At 39.5% G+C, this 25,120-nt stretch overlaps 1 protein-coding gene across 1 annotated transcript in view; it reads right to left on the reverse strand.

Moving 5' to 3' along the window:
• Positions 1 to 14,455, reverse strand: part of LOC106069271 (uncharacterized) — a 41,044-nt gene extending 26,589 nt beyond the window's left edge. Inside the window, exons 1-2 of the mRNA XM_056022825.1 lie at positions 13,887 to 14,455; positions 10,395 to 10,481 (exon numbers count right to left, since the gene is read on the reverse strand). Of these exons, the coding sequence (XP_055878800.1) occupies positions 10,395 to 10,481; positions 13,887 to 14,064 (265 nt within the window). The 5' untranslated portion in view covers positions 14,065 to 14,455. The remainder of the gene's footprint in view (positions 1 to 10,394; positions 10,482 to 13,886) is intronic.
• Between the last annotated feature and the right edge of the window lie 10,665 nt (positions 14,456 to 25,120).

The raw sequence follows: 25,120 nt of genomic DNA on the forward strand, positions 1-25,120 counted from the left end.
GATGCCAGAAAACATTGAGCAACAAGTCCTAGTTTATGAGAACTGGGGGGGGTTGCACCTGACGTTGACAAGGGAATCTCATATCGCGGGGCCCCCCTTAGGCGCGGGGCCTGGGGCGGTTAACCCACTTGCCACCCCCTAAGACCGCTACTGGTCATTGGTCGCGTAGTACTGAGTAAATGACCAAGCAAGGGACTTAAGGCCTACGATGTTAAGCTCAACTGTAAGTGTGGCCAGTTGTTTCCATGACAACTGTTTATGTGGCCAACAGTTTAAGAGGAGGGAGGGAAACAGTTTCAAAGGCCAACTGTTTAAGTGTCCAACTGTTTCTGTGACCAACTGTTTACGAGGTCAAGTGTTCAAGTTATCAACTGTTTCTGTGACAACTGTTTATGTGGCCAACTGTTTCTATGACAACTGTTTAAGTGTCCAACTGTTTCTGTGACCAACTGTTTACGAGTTCAAGTTATCAACTGTTTATGTGGCCAATTTTAAAGGCCAACTGTTTAAGTAGCTAACTGTTTAAGTGTCCAACTGTTTCTGTGACCAACTGTTTACGAGTTCAAGTTATCAACTGTTTATGTGGCCAACTGTTTACGAGGTCAAGTGTTCAAGTTATCAACTGTTTATGTGGCCACTTGTTTCTGTGACAACTGTTTATGAAGCCAACTGTTTCTATGACAACTGTTTAAGTGTCCAACTGTTTCTGTGACCAACTGTTTACGAGTTCAAGTTATCAACTGTTTATGTGGCCAACTGTTTACGAGGACAAGTGTTCAAGTTATCAAGTGTTTATGTGGCCAACTGTTTACGAGGTCAAGTGTTCAAGTTATCAACTGTTTATGTGGCCACTTGTTTCTGTGACAACTGTTTATGTGGCCAGCTGTTTCTATGACAACTGTTTAAGTGTCCAACTGTTTCTGTGACCAACTGTTTACGAGTTCAAGTTATCAACTGTTTATGTGGCCAACTGTTTACGAGGTCAAGTGTTCAAGTTATCAACTGTTATGTGGCCACTTGTTTCTGTGACAACTGTTTATGTGGCCAACTGTTTATGTGGCCAACTGTTTAAGTGTCCAACTGTTTACGAGTTCAAGTTATCAACTGTTTATGTGGCCAATTTTAAAGGCCAACTGTTTAAGTAGCTAACTGTTTAAGTGTCCAACTGTTTCTGTGACCAACTGTTTACGAGTTCAAGTTATCAACTGTTTATGTGGCCAACTGTTTACGAGGTCAAGTGTTCAAGTTATCAACTGTTTATGTGGCAACTGGTTTCTGTGACAACTGTTTATGTGGCCAACTGTTTCTATGACAACTGTTTAAGTGTCCAACTGTTTCTGTGACCAACTGTTTACGAGTTCAAGTTATCAACTGTTTATGTGGCCAACTGTTTACGAGGTCAAGTGTTCAAGTTATCAACTGTTTATGTGGCCACTTGTTTCTGTGACAACTGTTTATGTGGCCAACTGTTTCTATGACAACTGTTTAAGTGTCCAACTGTTTCTGTGACCAACTGTTTACGAGTTCAAGTTATCAACTGTTTATGTGGCCAACTGTTTACGAGGTCAAGTGTTCAAGTTATCAACTGTTTATGTGGCCACTTGTTTCTATGACAACTGTTAATAGCCAACTGTTTCTATGACAACTGTTTAAGTGTCCAACTGTTTCTGTGACCAACTGTTTACGAGTTCAAGTTATCAACTGTTTATGTGGCCAACTGTTTACGAGGTCAAGTGTTCAAGTTATCAACTGTTTATGTGGCCACTGGTTTCTGTGACAACTGTTTATGTGGCCAACTGTTTCTATGACAACTGTTTAAGTGTCCAACTGTTTCTGTGACCAACTGTTTACGAGTTCAAGTTATCAACTGTTTATGTGGCCAACTGTTTACGAGGTCAAGTGTTCAAGTTATCAACTGTTTATGTGGCCACTTGTTTCTATGACAACTGTTAATAGCCAACTGTTTCTATGACAACTGTTTATGTGGCCACTTGTTTCTATGACAAATGTTTATGTGGCCAACTGTTTAAGAAGAGGGAGAGAAAACAGTTTAAATAGTTAACCAGGGCCGGCCTTACGAATTGCGGGGCCCAATTTAATGGATGCTTGCGAGGCCCCTCTAATTTTTTTTTACATTAACAACTAATTAGCTCATTATACGAACATGTATTATACAACACGCATGAGAAGTAACTCAAACGCAATAGGCGCCAGTGGGCAAATTATAGTTACGTAACTCGTACGATAGGCCTACACTAAATAGCCTAATACAAAATATGTTAACCCTTCAAGTCCCACATCTTTAAAAGCCTATGACAAGAGCCATGACTAATAGTGATGGGCTTAATGTAAAGGGTTAAGCGCTTCCGCGGTGTCGGATGAAAACAAACCCAAATGGAGGTAACACTGAAAGAACTGGGCAGGAACAGATAACACCGGCGAAAGGCCGAACAATCAATAGAGGTAGTCGACTCTGGACACGTTTAATAATCATGAAGGGAACCGTCGAATGTCACCTACTTCTAGCCGGTTATAAAATGCTTCTTATTTCTACGTTGTTAAGAAAGCGTCTTGTTTGTGTCGACTCCCAATTCCGTTCTTACTTTTTAAAAAACTATCACGTCATCGTCACTAAGTAAAAACTTCCCCCTCCTATTCCCGAAACAAATAATTAATTCCTAATCGTGCCATAACCATAGACATACATAAATATAGACTAGAAAAAGGGAAATAACTTCATGTAACTTGAAAACATGTGTATATCTATTGTTGTCGGAATTCCGAATTCTGAAAAGTTGCATGATCTTCAGTATTAGATATTAAACAAAACTATACTGCTCATAAATGCTGTATAACAAAGTACACAAAATTGCAAGTCACAAATTTTCGTTTCATAAAACTCTTTTATCGGCCAGTCTATATTTATGTATGTCTATGGCCATTACAAAAGTACGTGGCCCTTGCCAGGCACGATGCACTATTGGAGCAATCAGTCAAATCGGCCTTAGGCAAAAGGCCAGCCCTGTCGCCAACAGTTTAACTGGCCAACTGTTTATGAGGCCAACAGCTTAAGTACCAAGCTATTTATGGTGCCAACTGTTTCTGTGGCCAACGTTGATGGTGTTATGTGGCCATCATTAAGACCAATCATATTTATTTTGCCAACTTATTGGAGTTGGTCTAAATTGATTTGATTTGATTTGTTGATTTGAGGCACATCGGCACAATTTAGGCCATGTCGTGCCTGCAGTCCCTCAAGGACCACTCTCTCTCTAAACAACAAGGGCCAGATTCTATACAGTCATATAATTAAAATCAAGGTCTATTCACAGTTAAAATAGTAAAGGTAGTAAAAATTTAAATATTTGGTAAAAATCTAATGTAAATAGTGCATGTTCACAAATTCAGAAATCAGATCTTCGTAGATAGCCCCACTTCCCGAATAAAGCCCAGTACCTTCCCAGGGTCGACATTATTAAATAGTGTTTTTAGATTAGTGGCTCTAAAATATTTCGCCCTGACATCCTGGTATCTGGGGCAATCAACGAGGATATGTTCCACGGTGAGGCGAGAGTCACAGTACTCGCAAAGTGGGGGCTCCTCTCTCTTCAGTACAAAAGAGTGCGTGATGTAGGTGTGGCCAATCCTAAGTCTGGACATGGTTGTGCTACCACGCCTTGTCAGACCCTTAGATGTGGGCCGCCACCTGACATCCGCCACAATCTGCCTGAGTTTACTGTGAGTCTCAGCCTCCCATCGGTTCTGCCACTCTCGATAGGTGGCAGAGGCAATACTTTGTCTCAGGTCCGAGTAGGGGATTTGGGTTCCTGACACCGCATGATTTAGGGCTCTCTTTGCTTCTCTGTCTGCGGCTTCGTTTCCCTCAATGCCAACATGGGAGGGGACCCAGATGAAGGTGACATCCCTACGGTCGGCTGTTATTAGGTCCAACAGCTTCAGGCTCTTATGTACCAATGGGATGTCAGTCTTCATCCGCCCCAAAGCTTGCAATGCAGATTTGGAGTCGGAGCAGATTATAAATTTCCTCCTTTCTGATGCTTTTACGGCCATAAGTGCAAGCAATATTGCGTGCAATTCGGCCGTAAAGATGGAGCAGCCATCGGGGAGTCTACGGGAGATTGTTTTGTTCCGAAAGGAGCAGGCACACGCGACCTTTCCCTCCATTTTGGATCCGTCTGTGTAGATGGTGCCACAATCTCCGTAGCTCTCCTGCAGTTCCCTAAAGTGGACTTGTAGTATGCTTGGGTCTGTATTTTCTTTTTTGAAATTAAGGAGGGATAAATTTAATTTGGGTTTATTCATTAGCCAAGGAGGATTCTGAGGGGTTTCTATTTTAGAGATTTGGTCAATGGGTGGGGTTAAATTTTGGATGGGTTCTCTCATTCGAAGGCCCAGCGGCTGTATGACGTTAGGCCTTCGTTTGTATAATTCTACCTCTGTGGGGTTAAATATGGAGTCAAAAGCAGGGTTCGTGGGGTTGGATTTTAGCTTGACTATATACTGCATTGCAAGCTTTTTCATTCTTATATCCATGGGGAGTTCTCCAGCCTCCACATGGAGACTTGGGATAGGTGATGTACGAAACGCGCCGAGACAGAGACGCAGGGCAGCATTTTGTATTGGTTCCAGTATTTTTAGGTACGACTTCCTTGCTGCTCCATATATTATGGATCCGTAGTCTAGCTTGGATCGAATTAGACTCCGATAGAGCAGCAGCAAGGTATCTCTGTCAGCTCCCCAGTCCGTATGGCTGAGTACTCTTAGTATGTTTAATGACTTTTGGCATTTCTTCTTAAGTTCCTTAATGTGGGGGAGAAAATTAAATTTGGAATCTAAGGTGAGGCCTAAAAATTTTGTAGTTTTCACGACAGGGATCTTCTTTTTGTGTATAAATAGTTCAGGGTCTGGGTGGAGTCCCCTTAGATTACAAAAATGCATACTAACTGTTTTGGAGTCTGAGAATTTGAAACCATTATAGTTTGCCCAACCCTGAATTTTGTTTAAACATAACTGTAATTTCCTTTCTAAGGTGTTCATGTTTTTCCCATAAGTAAGAATGACAAAGTCATCAACATACAAAGAGCACTCTATGCCAGGGGACAGCGCATTTATGATGCTATTTATTTTAATGTTGAACAGGGTGACTGACAGAATGCTGCCCTGGGGTACACCCATTTCCTGGTCATGAGTGTCAGAAGCGGAGTTGCCCACTCGAACCTGAAATTTTCGATCTTTCAGGAATTCCTCCACAAAACGGGGGAGGTGTCCCTTAAGCCCCATAAGCGCCAGGTCACGTAGAATGCCATGTTTCCAGGTTGTGTCATAGGCCTTTTCTATATCGAAGAATACAGCTACTAGATGTTCTCTTCTGAGTAATGCATTTCTAATATAAGCTTCCAGCCTTACCAGGTGGTCAGTTGTTGTCCGCCCCTGCCGGAATCCGCACTGGTAGTTTGAGATCACTTTATTCCTTTCCAGGTACCAGACCAGCCTACTGTTAATCATTCTTTCCATGGTTTTGCAGATGCAGCTTGTTAGTGCTATTGGTCGATAGTTAGCTGGGTCAGAGCCGTCTCTTCCCGGTTTAGGTATCGGTATAACTGTGGCTTTCCTCCAGCTGTTTGGGAAAGCGCCTGTTTGCCACACACAGTTATAGACCCCTAGCAGGACTGCCAATGAGGGTTCGGGAAGGTGCTTGAGGAACTGGTAATGGATTTCGTCTTCTCCAGGCGCTGTGTCATGTGACTTGTCCAGCGATTCCCTCAGTTCTTCAAGCGAGAACGGTTTGTTGTAGTCTTCATTGTTCTCTGACCTGAAATCAATGGGGTGTCTTTCCTCCCTGGTTTTGACTTTTTGGAACTCTGGCGTGTAGTGTGCAGTGGATGATTTTTCTGCTATTGAGGATGCAAGGCAGTCAGCTATTTCTCTGGGGGACGTGACAGTTCGTCCTTGATTTTTCAAATGCCCTATTGCATTTGATTCTTTCCCTTTGATTCGCCTTACTGCCTTCCAAACCGCTCTAGCAGAAGTTTTGGCATCCAGACTGCCGACAAAACTTCTCCAGGAATTCCTTTTGGCTGACCGTATGGTTTGTCTAGCCTTTGCTCTAGCTATCCTGAATAGCTTTAGGTTTTCCTGGGAAGGTTTCTTTATAAATGCAGCCAGTCGTTTTTTCCTATCACCAATAGCACTTTTGCAAGCTGTATCAAACCATGGTTTGCTAGGCCGTTTTGGATTTGCAGAGGTTAGGGGTACAACTTTCCTGGCTATACTTAGTAGCTTGCTAGCAAAGGTATCAGCTGGGTTCTGTTCATGGAGGATATTTTCTGTGATATCCTCAGAGCATCTTTTTTGGAATTGTTCCCAATCGGCCTTATTCAGTTTCCACCGCTGAGGTCGTCCCAATGAAGGGAGATTGTTAGTAATGATGATTGGGAAGTGATCACTTCCCCGTAGATCATTGCTAACTGACCATTTAAAATCGTCCAGAAGTCCGGGGACGCATACGGTGAGGTCAATGCATGTGAATGATCCAGTTCCTGGGTGCAAGTAGGTCGGTGATGCATCATTAAGTATGCATAAATCATGTTGGAGGAAGATATCCTCCAGCATACGACCTCTTGTGTCGGTATTGTTGGATCCCCACATGGTGTTATGGGCATTGAAATCCCCAAGGATTAAATAAGGCCGGGGGAGTTGTTTCAATAGGTCCTCCATGTCTGTTCGGTTTAATGGAGCGCCTGGTGGTAGATACAGGCTGCAGCAAGTGATAACCTTGTGAAGGGTTATCCTAGATGCTACGGCCTGTAGTGTGGTCTGTAGTTCTACCCTCTCATGGGGGATGCTATCCTTCACAAGGATACAGACTCCACCTGATGCTCTCTCTGCATCCTCAACATTCTTGGTGTAAGCACGGTAGCTTCGGAAGCTGATGCAATCTTTCAGAAATGTTTCCTGTAAGCAGACAGCTACAGGAGTCTCAGAGTCCATCAGTAGCTGCATTTCCTCGTAATTGGCCTTGAGGCCTCTACAATTCCACTGTACAATTCTGGAATCCATGGCTTATTCTAGATGACCTACTTGGAGCTATTTGGCCTTGGGAGGCCCCCGGAGGGGTTTCCCTTTATTCCAGTGACCTTGGTATTTTTATTCTTGGGTTTGGATGGAGAGGAGGACAACCCCCTTTTGGGGGAAGTCTTTCTCTCTGGAGAGGGGAGATCCCTCTGGTTAGAGCGGAAGTTATTTCCTCCTCTCTCACCTCGGGCATCCTCTCCGCTTTGATTTCTCCCCTTAGGGAGTTGGTCAACCTCTAACTCGGTAGAGGTTGGGGTGTCTGGCTGGGTTCTCTGAGGAGAACCTGTGTCAGACATGATGTCTCCGGGTTCTCCCGGAGTATTGGTTTTGACATGCTGCTCAGTCTCCATGCTCTCATCAGCGAGCACAGAGAACCTGTTCTTTAGCATGACAACAGGGCTTTCTTGTTTCTTCAGAGGTGTGTTCTTTGGCGGTGTTTTCTTCTGAGTTGGGGGAGGAGGAGGGGGTGGTGGGGTCAATGTGTCCGTCTGTGTGGCTATGGATCTTCCTTTCTTAGCAACAGCCTGGGCGTAGGTCTTTGTCAAGCCGAATTGGCCCTTGGGTAGGGCCAGTACAGCCGATTTCGCCTGGCTAAAGGTACATCCGTTTCTTGCCTTGTACTCCTGCACGGCAACCTCCTGTTTCCACACAGGGCAGTCCTTGGAGTAGGCTGAGTGGCCAGCTTGACAGTTTGGGCATTTGAACTGGGCTGTGCAGCCCTTGTCCTCATGACCCTCTCCAGCACATCTGGCACACACAGTGTTCCTCTTGCAGACTGCCGCGCCGTGTCCATAACCCTGGCACTTGAAGCACCTCATGGGGTTAGGTATGTAGGGCCTCACTGGAACTCGTAGGTATCCTGCCTTCACATACTCTGGCGGTGTCCTAGTTCCGAATGTGAGGATAATAGTGGCGGTTTTGACCTCCTCACCCTCCCTGCGCCTGGTAATTCGCCGGGCATGGGTGACTCCTTCAATGCCCTCCACTATTTCCTTCTCGGAACATTCCAGTAGGTCCCTAGAGCTGATTACACCTCTGCTGGTGTTCAGACTCTTGTGTGGCATGACTTCCACTTGGAGATCACAGAGTCTTCTGCATCTTAAAAGCCCATCAGAGTGTGTCTTGCTGTCTACTTCTACAAGTAGTTCCATTGTTTTGTGTAGCTTAGACACACTCTTGGGCTCTCCCACTACTGACTTGAGTCCCTTATAGATAATAAAAGGGCTCAACTTGGTCAGGCTTTTTCCCTCCTCTGTGCATCTAACCACCAGAAATGATGGCCAGGTGGCACAGCTTTTTGGGACCTCCTCTTTTTTATCGTCGATTCGGCGTTTCTTGCCCAGACATAGGTCTGGGGCAAGTAGTTTTGTGTGTGTTTTTTTGTCCATATATATTTTGGTTAATTCGGCACCTGTGCTCCCCACCCGCCATCGAGTCCAACAAGGGGACGGGCCATTCGGATGTCCAGAATGAGCCCGTCAGGGCTACACAGGTGCTATACTCAGTCAGCTGCTACATCGGACATGTGTCCAATACAGCAGCTCCCTGATTGACCCTCCAGCCACCGCCCTCCAGCATAGGTCGACGACCTATGCTGGTAGCTCGGCATGACCAGCCGGTTGACCCAGAGCGGGCCATCTGGGTCTCAGGTCTAGGGGAACTTGGAGCCAAAGTATTGTGTTGTTGTGGTTTATCCTCAGATAGCCACCACTCAAACACCAGGATCTCTTTATCCCCCCTTACCCGTCGCAGTCCACGGCAAACGGACTGGTCTAGGACGTAGTGAGAATTTAAAGTTAAGGAGACAGTGTGATGATCAATGAAGGCAGACTTAGGAAAAGAGGAGGCAGACACAATGATAGAAAAGAAGTAGGGCACTTTTGAGCTCCAAAAGTGCTAAGGAAAGAGGAGCGCAGTTTAACGTCATGTCTCGGGACGCGAGTTGGTCTAAAGAAACAAACCTAGAATCGCTAAATACAAAATTCCCAGTCTAGCTACTCGACCATCACAAACGGAATTTGGTAGGATCGATTACTTTGTTCTACTGTTTGTTTGTCGTGGATTTTGGATGTTTCTTCGGAAATGAAGATGAACACATGTGAATGTTTCTTCAGAAATGAAGATGAACACATGTGAATGTTTCTTCGGAAATGAAGATGAACACATGTGAATGTTTCTTCGGAAATGAAGATGAACACATGTGAATGTTTCTTCGGAAATGAAGATGAACACATGTGAATGTTTCTTCAGAAATGAAGACGAACACATCTGGATGTTTCTTCAGAAATGAAAATGAACACATCTGGATGTTTCTTCAGAAATGAAGATGAACACATCTGAATGTTTCTTCAGAAATGAAGATGAACACATCTGGATGTTTCTTCAGAAATGAAGATGAACACATCTGAATGTTTCTTCAGAAATGAAGATGAACACATCTGGATGTTTCTTCAGAAATGAAGATGAACACATCTGGATGTTTCTTCAGAAATGAAGATGAACACATCTGAATGTTTCTTCAGAAATAAAGATGAACACATCTGAATGTTTCTTCAGAAATGAAATCTGAATGTTTCTTCAGAAATGAAGATGAACACATCTGAATGTTTCTTCAGAAATGAAGATGAACACATCTGGATGTTTCTTCAGAAATGAAGATGAACACATCTGAATGTTTCTTCAGAAATGAAGATGAACACATCTGAATGTTTCTTCAGAAATGAAGATGAACACATCTGGATGTTTCTTCAGAAATGAAGATGAACACATCTGGATGTTTCTTCAGAAATGAAGATGAACACATCTGAATGTTTCTTCAGAAATGAAGATGAACACATCTGGATGTTTCTTCAGAAATGAAGATGAACACATCTAAGTCCAAGCAGGGTTTGAGCTTAGGACTATCGTGACTGTTCGAAAAGATACCCACACGAGTCACAACCAGCAGGCTCCCGAGTAAAAAAAAAAGGCGGGGGGGGGGGGGCGTTTAGGGCATTTTTTAACCTTAAGAATAAGAGCAAAGGTTTTAAAAAGTATTTATTTCCTCCCCCCCCCCCACACACCCCTCCCATTTTACGTATTGCGGCTTACCTTGAGCCGATAATTATTGGCAAGAAAAAAATACATGACAAATATGGTAACTCAGCGAACAGATCTCCACAATGGACACACAGACTAACCCAAACACTTGCTTCATACAGACTCATTTACACACTCTCTCACACAACATCTCTCACACACTTTGACTTGATATCAGATGTTCTAATTCTATCTATGACGACACAACACGTTCCACTGACCTGTATCATGATAGCCGTCATTAACGAATGCACTGTTCACGTGACCTTCTTTGTCTCTGACGTCACCAAATTTTAAACTGCGAGTTACTGCAAGTCACAAAACAACAAAGAGCTTGAAAATTTTGTCTTCCCGTTTGATTTCATAACATATTATAAACAAACATAATATTTAAAACAAAGTGGCGTAGCTATGAATTTTCCATCGTTTGGGGCCCCGGGGGCTTGATCTCTTGACTTAGCCCCTGCATTTTGCCTAATATTTAATTTTTAATAAAAAAAAAACCCACTCAAGTGGGGGTCCGCGGGTAATTTTCAAATTCCCCCTCCTCCCCCGCCCTAGCTACGCCACTGAAAAAAAAAAGCTTATCAGAGAGGGGTTATCTCAATAATGTAAAAATTATTTCCCTTTTCGATATCGAACAAAATTAATTAATTGCAACTATTTAATAAACTGTTTGATTTTTTTTTTATTGCTTCATGTGTTGTCATCGATAATAAATAATTAGGTTTAGCAAGGTTTCAACTTGATCCAAGAATGAGAAGTGAGAGTAGGCCTAATAACGTGTGTTCAAAAAGACAGACAGATAGACAGACAGACTGAGTTGAAATAAGCTTTGAAAATATGAGTAAATTCCATATCAAACGTTTATAAAGTAATCGAACAGGCCTGGTGTAAACAATACTTCATTAAGTGAATGATAATACCATTTCGCCCATAGATTTTGATGAAGATGGATTTTGGGTTGCCTGAGCTAGCCAGGAAAACCAGCGACTTGGCCGAATTTAAGTCATTGGTTAATATGCATGACTAAATGCATGACGCGTAGGACGTAATCATCTTCTTTTTTGAAGTAACGTCTGTATTATATAAGATAAGATAAGATGACTTTTGCCACCCAGGAAGCTGTGGGTGAATGTGCATTATGAGCCTCTTCCTGTGGCTGTGGCTAATGGAACCTGTGTTAGGGCGCTTATCGTCTGCCAATGCTGCTTTGTTGTTTTTAGCGTTTTTTCGCGCCAGTTCTTTCCTCTTCTTCGCCTTCACATATCCCTTAGTCTGTTGAACCGTTGGGACACCACACAAGATCTGTTGACTCTCGTTCTCCATTCCGCTGTCTTTTGCATTGGATAGATTTTCTTTCAAAGACAGACGTGTCCATTCTTTTAACTTGTCTTCACATTGCTTTCTCTGTTTCTAGTCTTGTTTTATCCTGTCTCTAATCTCTTCATTTGTGATGAGGTCTTTGTAAATGATACCTAGGATCTTTCTGCAGCATCTAAATTCCAATGCTAAGATCCATTGCTGGGCGCAAAGGAGTTTGGGATGCTTGGATCCACCCTGCTGACCTGTCTAGACCACTGCACTTGAGACTGCATCAGGGTTGTGCCTGTTGAAGGCTCGCTCTTTGGAAGACTTTTGTGTCAGATTTCTTGTCTTGCCACTTTGGAGGACTTTTGTGCCAGATTTCTTGTCTTGCCACTTTGGAGGACTTTTGTGCCAGATTTATTGTTTTCGCCACTTAATCTTCAGGATTAGCAGAAGTCAAATGATATTCATAAGTAAATCAGAAGAAAAAAAAGTTGTTTTTTTTTTAAATTCAATAATTTTGTTGTCAAGGAAACAAAAGATTACTTAGTACTTAGGTCTGTTTGCTATTATGCGCAGTGTTTTGTATCTGTGGCGGTGAATAGCTAAACTCTTGTCTTAAAAATTTTTATTTGGTCTAATATCCTTATAGCTTTCTTAAGAATATTTTTTTCCTATAAACGATAATCTTCAAATACAAAAACAGAATTTAATAAAATACTCTGAAAGACACAAAGATAAAGGCACATTCCTCGTCCCATATGCTAGGACAAATTTGTACAAATACTCCTTCTTCTCTAGTGCTATTAGAGCATGGAATGGGTTGCCTGAGCCGGCCAGGAAAACCAGTGACTTGGCAGAATTTAAGTCATTGGTTAATTAATATGCATGACTAAATGCATGACTCGTAGGACGTAATCATCTTCTTTTTTTGAAGTAACGTCTGTGAGTGATTTTACAAGCAGCATTTAGGAATGTCTTGATTTTATTTTCAATGTTCAGATTGAAACTTCAACTATTCCAGTTGTTGGCTAAGTAAAACATAATAGATCTACTTAACAGGTCAAGACACTAAGAAGTCAATTGTATTTGTGTGAGCTGTTCAGGTCGTAACCAATCCTTAGACCAGACGCTCTATATTTCAGTGACTAGATCTTTTGCTCGGGTATCGGTTTCCTTTACAAATTCTAGGCAGTGTCAGATTTAAGTACGTGAAGGCCCCGGGGGCAGTATTTTTGTGAAAGCCCGTACCCTCTTTTGAAGACTTAAATTTTAAAAAAATGAACTTAATTAATGCTTGAGTAATGACACATGGGATCACGTGTTCATTTAAGGTCAACTCCTTTTCACTCATATTTATATCGAGCATACGTTTAAGTTTGTATAGTTTGTGGAGGGCCTTAGCGTTCATACTTCCGGAACTAAGGCTATACAAAATTAAATGGGTAGACTTGTGCATTGATTAATCTTTTCATTATTCAGGTAACCCGTAGTAGACCATTTTTTAGTTGATAATTTACAATATAACCTCTTTTCGTCTTCTGTTTGGGACCCCTCAAATTATGAAAACATTAAGAAACTGGAACAGACACAAAATAGAGTACTGAGATTCATAACTAACGAATATTCACAGTTGACTAGAGTAATATCTTTAGTAAAATCACTAAATTTAGAAAGCCTTACGGACAGAAGACTCAAAAGTAAAGTAGCAATTATACATAAAACACTGAACCATAATCTTCAAATACAAAAACAAAATCTAATAAAATACTCAGAAATACACAAAGATTAAGGCACATTCCTCGTCCCATATGCTAGGACAAATTTGTACAAATACTCCTTCTTTCCTAGTGCTATTAGAGCATGGAATGGGTTGCCTGAGCCAGCCAGGAAAATCGGTGACTTGGCAGAATTTAAGTCATTGGTTAAAATGCATGACTGGATGCATGATGTGTAGGACGTAATCATCTTTTTTGAAGTAACGTCTGTATTATATAGAGTAAGATTGAAAACAAAAAAGGTCAATAGACAGTTCTATTGTATGTAGTCAAACTAGTAGACTTTATTTTCTTAAATGTTTTGTCATAGCTCTGTCACTACTTCTATTCCCCAGTGATGTAATGCCATTGTATGTAAGGGATCGATAATCTAGGTCATGTGTGTAGGCTGTGTGTAACTATGTCAGCGAGGCCTGTGTTGGTCTGTTTAACACCTGGTACACATACTACAATATATTTACACTAAGTTTTCTGTCATAGTATAACTTGAGTAAGGACGGCGCCATATAAGGCGGTCGACCTCAGGGGCGCGTAGCACCAAGCAGGCGTTTCAGTTAACACAAACAGGTGAGCGCTTTTACAGGTGCGTGTGTGAGTAGGCTACGAAAAAAGATGGACGCATCTTACCTGCTCGTCTTCTCCTCACTACAAGGTAGGCCACGGCCAGGACGATCATGACGAAGCCCAAAGTGGACAGGACACTGGCCACGGCCACCACGGCGTGACTGGGGTCACACTCTCCAAAGACAGGGATCACCTGACCCAGGAGAAGAACCCAGGTCCCCAGCACCACACTCGCCTGCATTCTATCCACAACGTAAACAAAACAATTGGGTCAGTATCGATACACGCTGCGTCCTTCACCTTGCCATTTCAAACAAACGTCGATTCCCTGCATTAGTATCCAACTGCTTCGTTATCCTCTAGTTGTGAATGTAAGAAACATTACTCCAATTTGAAACTAGGAATCAACACACGTCGGGTATTTAAAATTACATAATCCAAAGGAAATGAAACGAAAGAACACAATGCTAGCCTTGCGTGTAGATTTGAAGGAAAACAAAACAAAAAATAGAATCACTATTCGTTTCAATTACTTCTCCATTAAAGCCCCAACTTCAAACCTAACTCTAAAACCTCGAGAGGTTCAAATACCTAAGAAGGAAAAAAAAAAAAACACATCACCAAACTTGTCAAACAGGTGACACGCTTTCAAGCAGGAATGCCGCTTCGCCAACCTTCACGACGAGAAAAAAAAAAAGAGGGGGGTGGGTGGGGGAGGGACTATGTAACTCGGCGGTATTAAGGGGAATTTATTACATTTGCACAGGCGCTTGTTGATATGTCACTATATACCATGCTTCAGCGAACTAGTACAACCGCTCGTTTGTGTTTAAATGGAGAAAAAAAAAACACGAGGGGAGAAAGGGGGGAGGGGGGTAGCTGAAATCACATAACTCTACAAATGACGTTATTTTTTTAAATAGGCTAGACTGGGTTCTAAGTGAGATAGTTCAACCTAATCTCTTTTAAAAAACCTTGTGGATCTACTGTATCTCAACGAGAGCCCAGTAAAGTGCTACGCAGCACTCGAGTCAAATAAACAGAGATCTCGAGTCTAGATAGAATGAATTAGATCTCGATCTAAATTATGATAGCTTCGGCTACAGTTGGCGGAGGTATTTGGGTCCTCACTGACATTCCATGTGACGCTGTGTGTACTGCTATTGGTCAATGGGGTTTGGGTATCGACCTTGTTTTGAAGCGTTGAACGGTACGCCCTCTTGTATTCCACATTTATTGCGTCATTAAATATCAATGGGCTTGAGATTACACAGTGGTTCTCAAACTTACTTGACTATTTAAAAAATCGATTTCATTTACAAAGTAACAAATGCTCCTTTTATCATAGTGTCATTAGAGCATGGATAGGGTTGCCTGATTCAGCCAGGAAACCAACGACTTAACAGAGCGTAAGTGTCTCTAATTCTTTATAAAATACAGACGTTACTTAAAAAAAAAAAGATGATGATTACGTCCCACGCGTCATGCAGTTAGTCATGCATGTTAACCAATGACTTAAATTCTGCCAAGTCACTGGTTTTCCTGGCTAGCTCAGGCAACCCATTCCATGCTCTAATAGCACTAGGGAAGAAGGAGCATTTGAACAAATTTGTCCTAGCATATGGGACGAGGAATGTGCCTTTATCTTTGTGTCTTTCAGAGTATTTTATTAGATTTAGTTTTTGTATTTGAAGATTATGGTTCAGTGTTTTATGTATAGTTGCTACTTTACTTTTGAGTCTTCTCTCCTGAAGGCTTTCTAAATTTAGTGATTTTACTAAAGGCCTAAATTTAGTGATTTTACTAAAGGCCTAAATTTAATGATTTTACTAAAGGCCTAAATTTAGTGATTTCACTAAAGGCCTAAATTTAGTGATTTTACCAAAGGCCTAAATTTAGTGATTTTACTAAAGGCCTAAATTTAGTGATTTTACTAAAAAACTAAATTTAGTGATTTCACTAAAGGCCTAAATTTAGTGATTTTACTAAAGGCCTAAATTTAGAGATTTTACTAAAGGCCTAAATTTAGTGATTTTACTAAAGGCCTAAATTTAGTGATTTTACTAAAGGCCTAAATTTAGTGATTTCACTAAAGGCCTAAATTTAGTGATTTTACTAAAGGCCTAAATTTAGTGATTTTACTAAAGGCCTAAATTTAGTGATTTTACTAGATTAACACATGGATACTTTAAAACCCTTTAGGAGGACATTAAAAGTTGAAGTCAATCTCCCTCAGTGAACTCTGTGCTTCATGTGTTCCTTTCCATTGACTCCTCTCTTCTTGTGCTGCTCAGGGACTTTTCAGTACAAAGACCAAATGTTTAAAACTCGCTCCCATTTGGACACCAGCAGACGACATATGTTCAAAATGGATGTTGGTTATATTAATTTGGGCGTTCCTTTAGAAATGAAGATTATATAATACAGTCCTTACTTCAAAAAAGAAGATGATTACGTCCTATGCGTCATGCATTTAGTCATGCATGTTAACCAATGACTTGAATTCTGCTGAGTCCTTGGTTTTCCTGGCTAGCTCAGGCAACCCATTCCATGCTCTTATAGCACTAGGGAAGAAGGAGTATTTGTACAAATTTTATAAGATAAGATAAGAAATGAAGATTATTCTTAGCTCTAACCTCGTGCAGAACTGCAGAGGATGACAGTGGACAGGGTTAGAACTCTGGACCACTGGAACGACTGTCCTAAGCACATATCTCCCAACCAGGCAGCCATACAAAAAAATACTTAAAAAAAAAAAAGACGCTATGATCCAATTACTTATCTGGACCAGTTGGGAAAATGAGGGGGTGGGGGAGAGATAGGGATATCTGGGTGGATTTTACCGTAGGCCTAATAGGTTTTTTAAAGCATTTAAAAAGCATTAACAATCTTTTTACCAGACAGACAGAGTGACAGACAGAGTTGATATAAGATTTGTAAAAAGAACGTTAAGACCTTACTACTTTTTTTTTTTAAATCTTTGGATTCTACGTCTGTTCTGTTGTAAGGTGGCCTAAGAATGAAATTGTCATACTTCGAGGAATTCACAGGACCTTCAAGTTGGCAACTACCGTGTACCGAGTCACACTGCTGCTGCGCCTATAATTTGTTTTTCTGCCGAAGGCGGAGTTGATTTCTAGCCTTGTGGAGTGTAATGGGGGAGAGGGGTGGGGGAGATTCTAGCCTGGGGAGTGTTATGGAGGAGGGGGCTGCGTGATGAGGTCTTATAATAAGTATATCAGTACCAGGTTGGGGCTGTCGGGTCGACTGGTGTTGTAGGCTGATAGAATAGTTCAGAGTTCAAACTTAGGTCCAGATGATAGACTCCGTATCTTTGAAACACCAGAGTCTAGCTCAGGATATACACTTGGAACTCATCAAACACTACGCTGTGTACATTTCTGTGTGGGGGTGGGGGGTATTGTGTAAGTACAGCAACGGATGGAGGGGGGGGGTATTGTGTAAGTACAGCAACAGATGGAGGGGGGGGGAGGAATCCTAATGGGCGGAGTGGACAGAGTGCCACTACAGCGAGTTTACATCACAGGTAGATCGTAGAGCAGGGGTTCTCAACATGTGGGTGGCGACCCCCCCTTAGGGGGTCGATTGACGATTTCCCAGGGGTCGCCAAAGACCATCGAAAAAAAATGGATTGTTTTTCGTCTGTTCTTCTATTGCTGTGTGTGTGTGTGTGAGATGTGGGGGGGTCGCGGCAGAGTGGTGGGTTGTAAAAAGGGGTCGCCGAGCATAAAAGGTTGAGAACCGCTGTCGTAGAGGAGTTTTGTCCTCCTAGAAATGGAGGTGTCGTCACAGGAGAGTCTTCTCCCTTCTCTTGTTTTTTTTCCCCCACTAAATTTTTTATTTTATAGTAGCCTCCCTTTTAGTTTAATCAACAGCTTGCACATGGAATGTCCAAGTCAACAAACAATATAAGGTAACCAACGTGGAGTAGTTAACAGAGCGTATTTTTTAAAAATTTACCTTCCAAAAGATTACATTGCAAAAAAACAACAACAAATGTAAAAACTTTGTTCAGAAATAGTTTATAGTTCTTTAGTTCTTGCGTTCATTTGCTTGTTCTATGGCTGCCTGTTCGTGCGGTTTGAGCGCCGGACTGTCGTTCGGATTTATCGACGGTCGAGGGTTCAAACCCTGCCCTCTCCCATCCCCCGTCGTCCTGCGGGAGGTTTGGACTAGGAAGTAGATTATCTTCAACTCTGAAGGAACATCCGAAACATGTAAAACATTTTACAAAATATTTACATTTTCCCGCTCTAGACACGTGAAGGTCCGCATACATCCCACTGGGATTTACATCTCACACAAAATGCCTGATCTGCGGAGTTTTGAAGGTTAATGTATTTATTTACTAGTAAAGTCCAGCATTTCTGGGACACATACACAGACAAGTTTTTATGGATGGTGTGTTGTCAGTACTCAGTCATTCTCAAATTGTGGGGGAGGCTTGTGTATACAGGTTCTGTTCTCTTGTAAGTGGTCAAAACAAGATAAGTTTTTCATATCTATTACAAGATCGAAGATCCAAAATTATTCATAGTTAATGATTTTGTTGGATCGCTTACCAGCTGACAGACCAGCCTGAAGTCCTATTGATCTGGTATTTTTATGGCCAACACTTAAAGCTGGGCTAATCAACAAAGTTCCTGGACATCACGTTGCGGAACTCCACAAGTGGACGGACCGGTACGATCTCCTGATGTTAACTTGTCGTCAACCCAAGACTGAGATTTAGTCTTCCTAGACAAGTTATTGACAAACAATGGACCCCATTCACCAATCGTAAACAAACAACATTTAGCCACGTGATAATATTGATAAAACAATGGAAAAAAAACGTATCACGTGACAGCCTTTATGGATTACGTAATTTGTATAGAAGAGAAAGAGAATCGCGTGCTGTTTGTTTAAGATTGTTGAATGAGTTTCATTGATTCACTCTTGTGTATATCATGTGTGATGTTTTCGTACTGTTACATGCGAGACATTAACACAATGGACATTATTCACCAATCGTAAACAAACAACATTTAGCCACGTGGTGCTCTATCTCTTCTATATAATTTACGATCTCATGTTTAATTCATGAAGGTTGTCACGTGACAGTTTTTTGTTTTCGTTGTTTTAGCAATAAGATCACGTGACTAAATGTTGTTTGTTTACGATTGGTGAATGAGGTCCTATTTTCGTCTCGACAATGTTTCGGAAGTTTAGTGGCTTGTCTGTGTTTTCAGGGCGTTTTAAGCGACTATAGTTTGGCCTAATATATGTTTCTGTTTTTATTTCTTTTGTATGTTTGACATCGCTCGCTCCTCCGAAAATTGCTGTGCCTAAATGAAGCCAATCTTTGTTGAGAGAAAACTACAACAGCGATAATAGCATAGACATACATAAATATAGACTGGCCGAAGGAAGTAACTTCATGTAACTTGAAAACATGTATATCTATTGTATTCGGATTTCCGAATTATGAAAAATTGCATGATCTTCATTCTTAGAAGATTAAACAAAACTCATAGACATAAATAAATATAGACTGGCCGAAGGAAGTAACTTCATGTAACTTGAAAACATGTATATCTATTGTATTCGGATTTCCGAATTATGAAAAATTGCATGATCTTCATTCTTAGAGATTAAACAAAACACTAGTGAAAATATTGTAATACTTATATAGGTTATGGCTGAAATAGATATGAATACTTAACTTTTATACTGCTCATAAATGCTGTATAATAAAGTACACAAAATTAAAAGTCACAAATTTTCGTTTCATAAAACTCTTTAATCGGCCAGTCTATATTTATTTATGTCTATGACAAAACTACACTGCCTCTTTATTTACAATATATATCTATATATAGGTGTGTGGCTGAAATAGATATGAATACTTAACTTTTATACTGCTCATAAATGCTGTATAATAAAGTACACAAAATTGCAAGTCACAAATTTTCGTTTCATAAAACTCTTTAATCTGCCAGTCTATATATTTATTTATGTCTATGGATAATCGTAGGACTCAATCCACGGATTACAATTTTCACGTTTTAACTCAACTTCTGCTGGAAAGATTAAAAGCGGTTTCGTCGTCTGAGAAAACCGGCTACAGCCAGGTCTGTGAGACGAACGCCTCTATCGGAGACAGTTGCTTGGCTACCGGTAGTTACCGACTCACTTCGAGACGGAATAGAACAAATCGTCAGTCCTGAATATATGAGACTGCCTTTGTCTTCTTAGAAGCTCTTAGAAATGATGGCTGCGAACGTATCCGGTTCCATCAATGTCACAATCATCTCAGCACTTTCCAGCAATCATTTCATGGAGGCTCAAGGCTTGATTTATAAAGTGCATCAACATCTGTTGCCCCATCTTAATAATTTCACTTTCATTATCTACAATTTAGGTTTGGGCTCCGAAGAAAGAAGCTTTATTGCCCAAATTTGTAAATGCCATCTGAATAAAGAGCATCAACATCTGTTGCCCCATCTTAATAATTTCACTTTCATTATCTACAATTTAGAGTTGAGCTCCGAAGAAAGAAGCTTTATTGCCCAAATTTGTAAATGCCATCTGATTGATTTTTCTTTCCAGATTTTTCCAGGATTCGTCTCTCTGTTGTATTGCTGCACGTGGGAGGCGCTCATTGTGAACGCGCACACAACCAAAACTAATGTTCTGGTATGGGCAGATAATTTTGTACGTTTGCTTCAAGATCCTCAGTCCATCATAAGCATCTTTAGCCAAGTCAAGACTCGCGGTATTCAACTTGGTAAAGGGAAAATATTTGTTGCTCATAACACATTAGCCAGCATGTTTCACTATTTCTGTATTATACATTTATCCTTAGCATGTTTCACTATTTCTGTATTATTTTATTTTATTTTAGAGGAAACCTCAGAATTTGCGCTATTCAGTTTTAGCTTTATCATCATAGGAATCCTTGGGCCTCTTTTGTATTATACATTTATCCTTTCGATAACTGATATATGTAATATCAAAAAAAAAATATCCATGTTTATAACGTTAAATACAATAAACTTAAAATAGGTCAATTATGTTTACATGTTTAATTTCACTTACATTGATTTGAAGCCTGTGTAATGTTTATGTTCTGTGTGGAGAAAGATAATGAAATTATTTACTGACAATAAAATTGTTATATTGATAATACAATTATTAAATTTGCAACTTGTCGAAATTAGAATAAATAACATAAAAAACAACAACAACAAACAAACTCAAGGCTTTCGTCAGATCTATTTTAAAAACATCAAAACTTAAAATGTGGAAATTTTGACTATTCTTAAACAAAGTTTGATGACGCAATTACCAGGTCAGGGTTACTGGTAATCTTGTCTATTAGTAAATATGCTTTTATTTCTTCCTATTACGATACCTACTGAATAGCAAAGACAAGGAAGTGTATTCAACAATCTTTGGTGGTTTTAGTTTTTTTTTTTTTTAATTCTTTTAGTTACTTCTTTGTCTACAAAAAATGTCACGTTGCCCCCAGAAAGTCATCCGGTCCAGAATAGTCCAGATACTATTTTATGCAGTTCAAGAAAAAAAAATAACGGCACTACATTTAGATCTGACAACTTCTGGAATTATTTTTTTATTAATCGTCTGTGACCTCGAAGACAAACTTATGAGAAAAAAAAGTTATTTACACCCTTTTTGTTTCGTTGATTTCGGTTAAAGTTTTTATCTTTCCTCGTCTGCAATAGGTAGGCTTACATTTCGGTATTTTCATGTCTGCGAGAATTGTATACGAATATTATTCCAAAGATGACTAGGTTTACAAATGGAATAAGTAGGACGTAGTTATCTGGAAGTAACGTCTGTCATCTATAAGATAAGGTTCTTTCATAAGTGTCCTGGCGTAAATGACGTGACGTCAGAAGTATAAGAGAGACAGAAGGCAATACGAATGTTTGCTCGCTATTTTTTTTTCCTACAATTTCGATTTTATGAATCTTAATCGATAACGATTTTGTCTCTCACGAGTTATTGATTTCCAATTTGAATTTTCATTTTGAGTAGAAAAAAAACCATAACATATGCTGTAGAGTAGAAAAAAAACATAACATCTGCTGTAGAGTAGAAAAAACAACATAACATCTGCTGTAGAGTAGAAAAAACAACATAACATCTGCTGTAGAGTAGAAAAAAATACATAACATCTGCTGTAGAGTAGAAAAAAATACATAACATCTGCTGTAGAGTAGAAAAAAAACATAACATCTGCTGTAGAGTAGAAAAAAATACATAACATCTGCTGTAGAGTAGAAAAAAATACATAACACCTGCTGTAGAGTAGAAAAAGATACATAACATCTGCTGTAGAGTAGGAAAAATACATAGCATCTGCTGTAGAGTAGAAAAAAAAACATAACACCTGCTGTAGAGTAGAAAAAAAATACATAACATCTGCTGTAAAGTAGAAAAAAAAAACATAACACCTGCTGTAGAGTAGAAAAAAAAACATAACACCTGCTGTAGAGTAGAAAAAAAAACATAATACCTGCTGTAGAGTAGAAAAAAAACCATAACATCTGCTGTAGAGTAGAAAAAAAACCATAACATCTGCTGTAGAGTAGAAAAAAAAACATAACACCTGCTGTAGAGTAGAAAAAAAACATAACATCTGCTGTAGAGTAGAAAAAAAACCCATAACATTTGCTGTAGAGTAGAAAAAAACAACATAACATTTGCTGTAGAGTAGAAAAAAAAAACATAACATTTGCTGTAAAGTAGAAAAAAAACATAACATCTGCTGTAGAGTAGAAAAAAAAACATAACATCTGCTGTAGAGTAGAAAAAAAATACATAACATCTGCTGTAGAGTAGAAAAAAAACATAACATCTGCTGTAGAGTAGAAAAAAACCCATAACATCTGCTGTAGAGTAGAAAATAAAACATAACATCTGCTGTAAAGTAAAAAAAACAACATAACATCTGCTGTAGAGTAGAAAAAAATACATAACATCTGCTGTAGAGTAGAAAAAAAACAACATAACATCTGCTGTAGAGTAGAAAATAAAACATAACATCTGCTGTAGAGTAGAAAAAAACAACATAACATCTGCTGTAAAGTAGAAAAAAACAACATAACATCTGCTGTAGAGTAAAAAAAACATAACATCTGCTGTAGAGTAGAAAAAAACATAACATCTGCTGTAGAGTAAAAAAAACATAACATCTGCTGTAGAGTAAAAAAAAACATAACATCTGCTGTAGAGTAGAAAAAAACAACATAACATCTGCTGTAGAGTAAAAAAAACATAACATCTGCTGTAGAGTAGAAAATAAAACATAACATCTGCTGTAGAGTAAAAAAAACATAACATCTGCTGTAGAGTAAAAAAAAACATAACATCTGCTGTAGAGTAGAAATAAAAAACATAACATCTGCTGTAGAGTAGAAAAAAAACATAACATCTGCTGTAGAGTAGAAAAAAAACATAACATCTGCTGTAGAGTAGAAAAAAAACCATAACATCTGCTGTAGAGTAGAAAAAAAAACATAACATCTGCTGTAGAGTAGAAAAAAAATACATAACATCTGCTGTAGAGTAGAAAAAAAACATAACATCTGCTGTAGAGTAGAAAAAAACCCATAACATCTGCTGTAGAGTAGAAAATAAAACATAACATCTGCTGTAAAGTAAAAAAAACAACATAACATCTGCTGTAGAGTAGAAAAAAATACATAACATCTGCTGTAGAGTAGAAAATAAAACATAACATCTGCTGTAGAGTAGAAAATAAAACATAACATCTGCTGTAGAGTAGAAAAAAACAACATAACATCTGCTGTAGAGTAAAAAAAACATAACATCTGCTGTAGAGTAGAAAATAAAACATAACATCTGCTGTAGAGTAAAAAAAACATAACATCTGCTGTAGAGTAAAAAACAACATAACATCTGCTGTAGAGTAGAAAATAAAACATAACATCTGCTGTAGAGTAGAAAAAAACAACATAACATCTGCTGTAAAGTAGAAAAAAACAACATAACATCTGCTGTAGAGTAAAAAAAACATAACATCTGCTGTAGAGTAGAAAAAAACATAACATCTGCTGTAGAGTAAAAAAAACATAACATCTGCTGTAGAGTAAAAAAAAACATAACATCTGCTGTAGAGTAGAAATAAAAAACATAACATCTGCTGTAGAGTAGAAAAAAAACATAACATCTGCTGTAGAGTAGAAAAAAAACATAACATCTGCTGTAGAGTAGAAAAAAAACCATAACATCTGCTGTAGAGTAGAAAAAAATACATAACATCTGCTGTAGAGTAGAAAAAAATACATTACATCTGCTGATATAGAGTAGTAAAACTACATAGTATCTGCTGATCTGGAGTAGACAAAATACATCACATCTGCTGATCTAGTTATAAATTATAAGTTCTTCTTGCAGAAACAAACGATTTATAGGGCAGATGATTCTGTTTCTTTGGTCAACGAGCAGGGTTTCATGTGGCTAGCACAACGATCGATAGCTGGTTTCCACGTCACAAGTCTGACGTACAGAGAGTCTACGATGGTGTTACCAATCCCACCCAAGTGACTCTGTACCAACATCACAACGACCTTTACGGATTCGGCCAGTATCTCGCTGTGGCCATGACAATGATGTAGTCATTGTTGGCCTATGATAATGACGCCATTCTTGGCCTACCTTGTGTAAAGTATTGATGATGATAATGACGCCATTCTTGGCCTACCTTGTGTAAAGTATTGATGATGATAATGACGCCATTCTTGGCCTACCTTTTGTAAAGTGTTGATGATGATAATGACGCTATTCTTGGCCTATTTTGTGTAAAGTATTAATGATGATAATGACGCCATTCTTGGCCTACCTTTTGTAAAGTGTTGATGATGATAATGACGCTATTCTTGGCCTATTTTGTGTAAAGTATTAATGATGATAATGACGCCATTCTTGGCCTATCTTGTGTAAAGTATTAATGATGATAATGAAGCTATTCTTGGTCTACCTTTTGTAAAGCATTAATGATGATAATGACGCCATTCTTGGCCTATCTTGTGTAAAGTATTAATGATGATAATGACGCCATTCTTAGCCTATCTTGTGTAAAGTATTAATGATGATAATGACGCCATTTTTGGCCTACCTTTTGTAAAGTATTGATGATGATAATGACGCCATTCTTGGCCTATCTTGTGTAAAGTATTAAAGATGATAATGAAGCCATTCTTGGCCAACCTTGTCTAAAGTATTAATGATGATAATGACGCCAT

This window comes from Biomphalaria glabrata, chromosome 3 (genome assembly GCF_947242115.1).
Source record: "Biomphalaria glabrata chromosome 3, xgBioGlab47.1, whole genome shotgun sequence".
NCBI lineage: Eukaryota > Metazoa > Mollusca > Gastropoda > Planorbidae > Biomphalaria > Biomphalaria glabrata.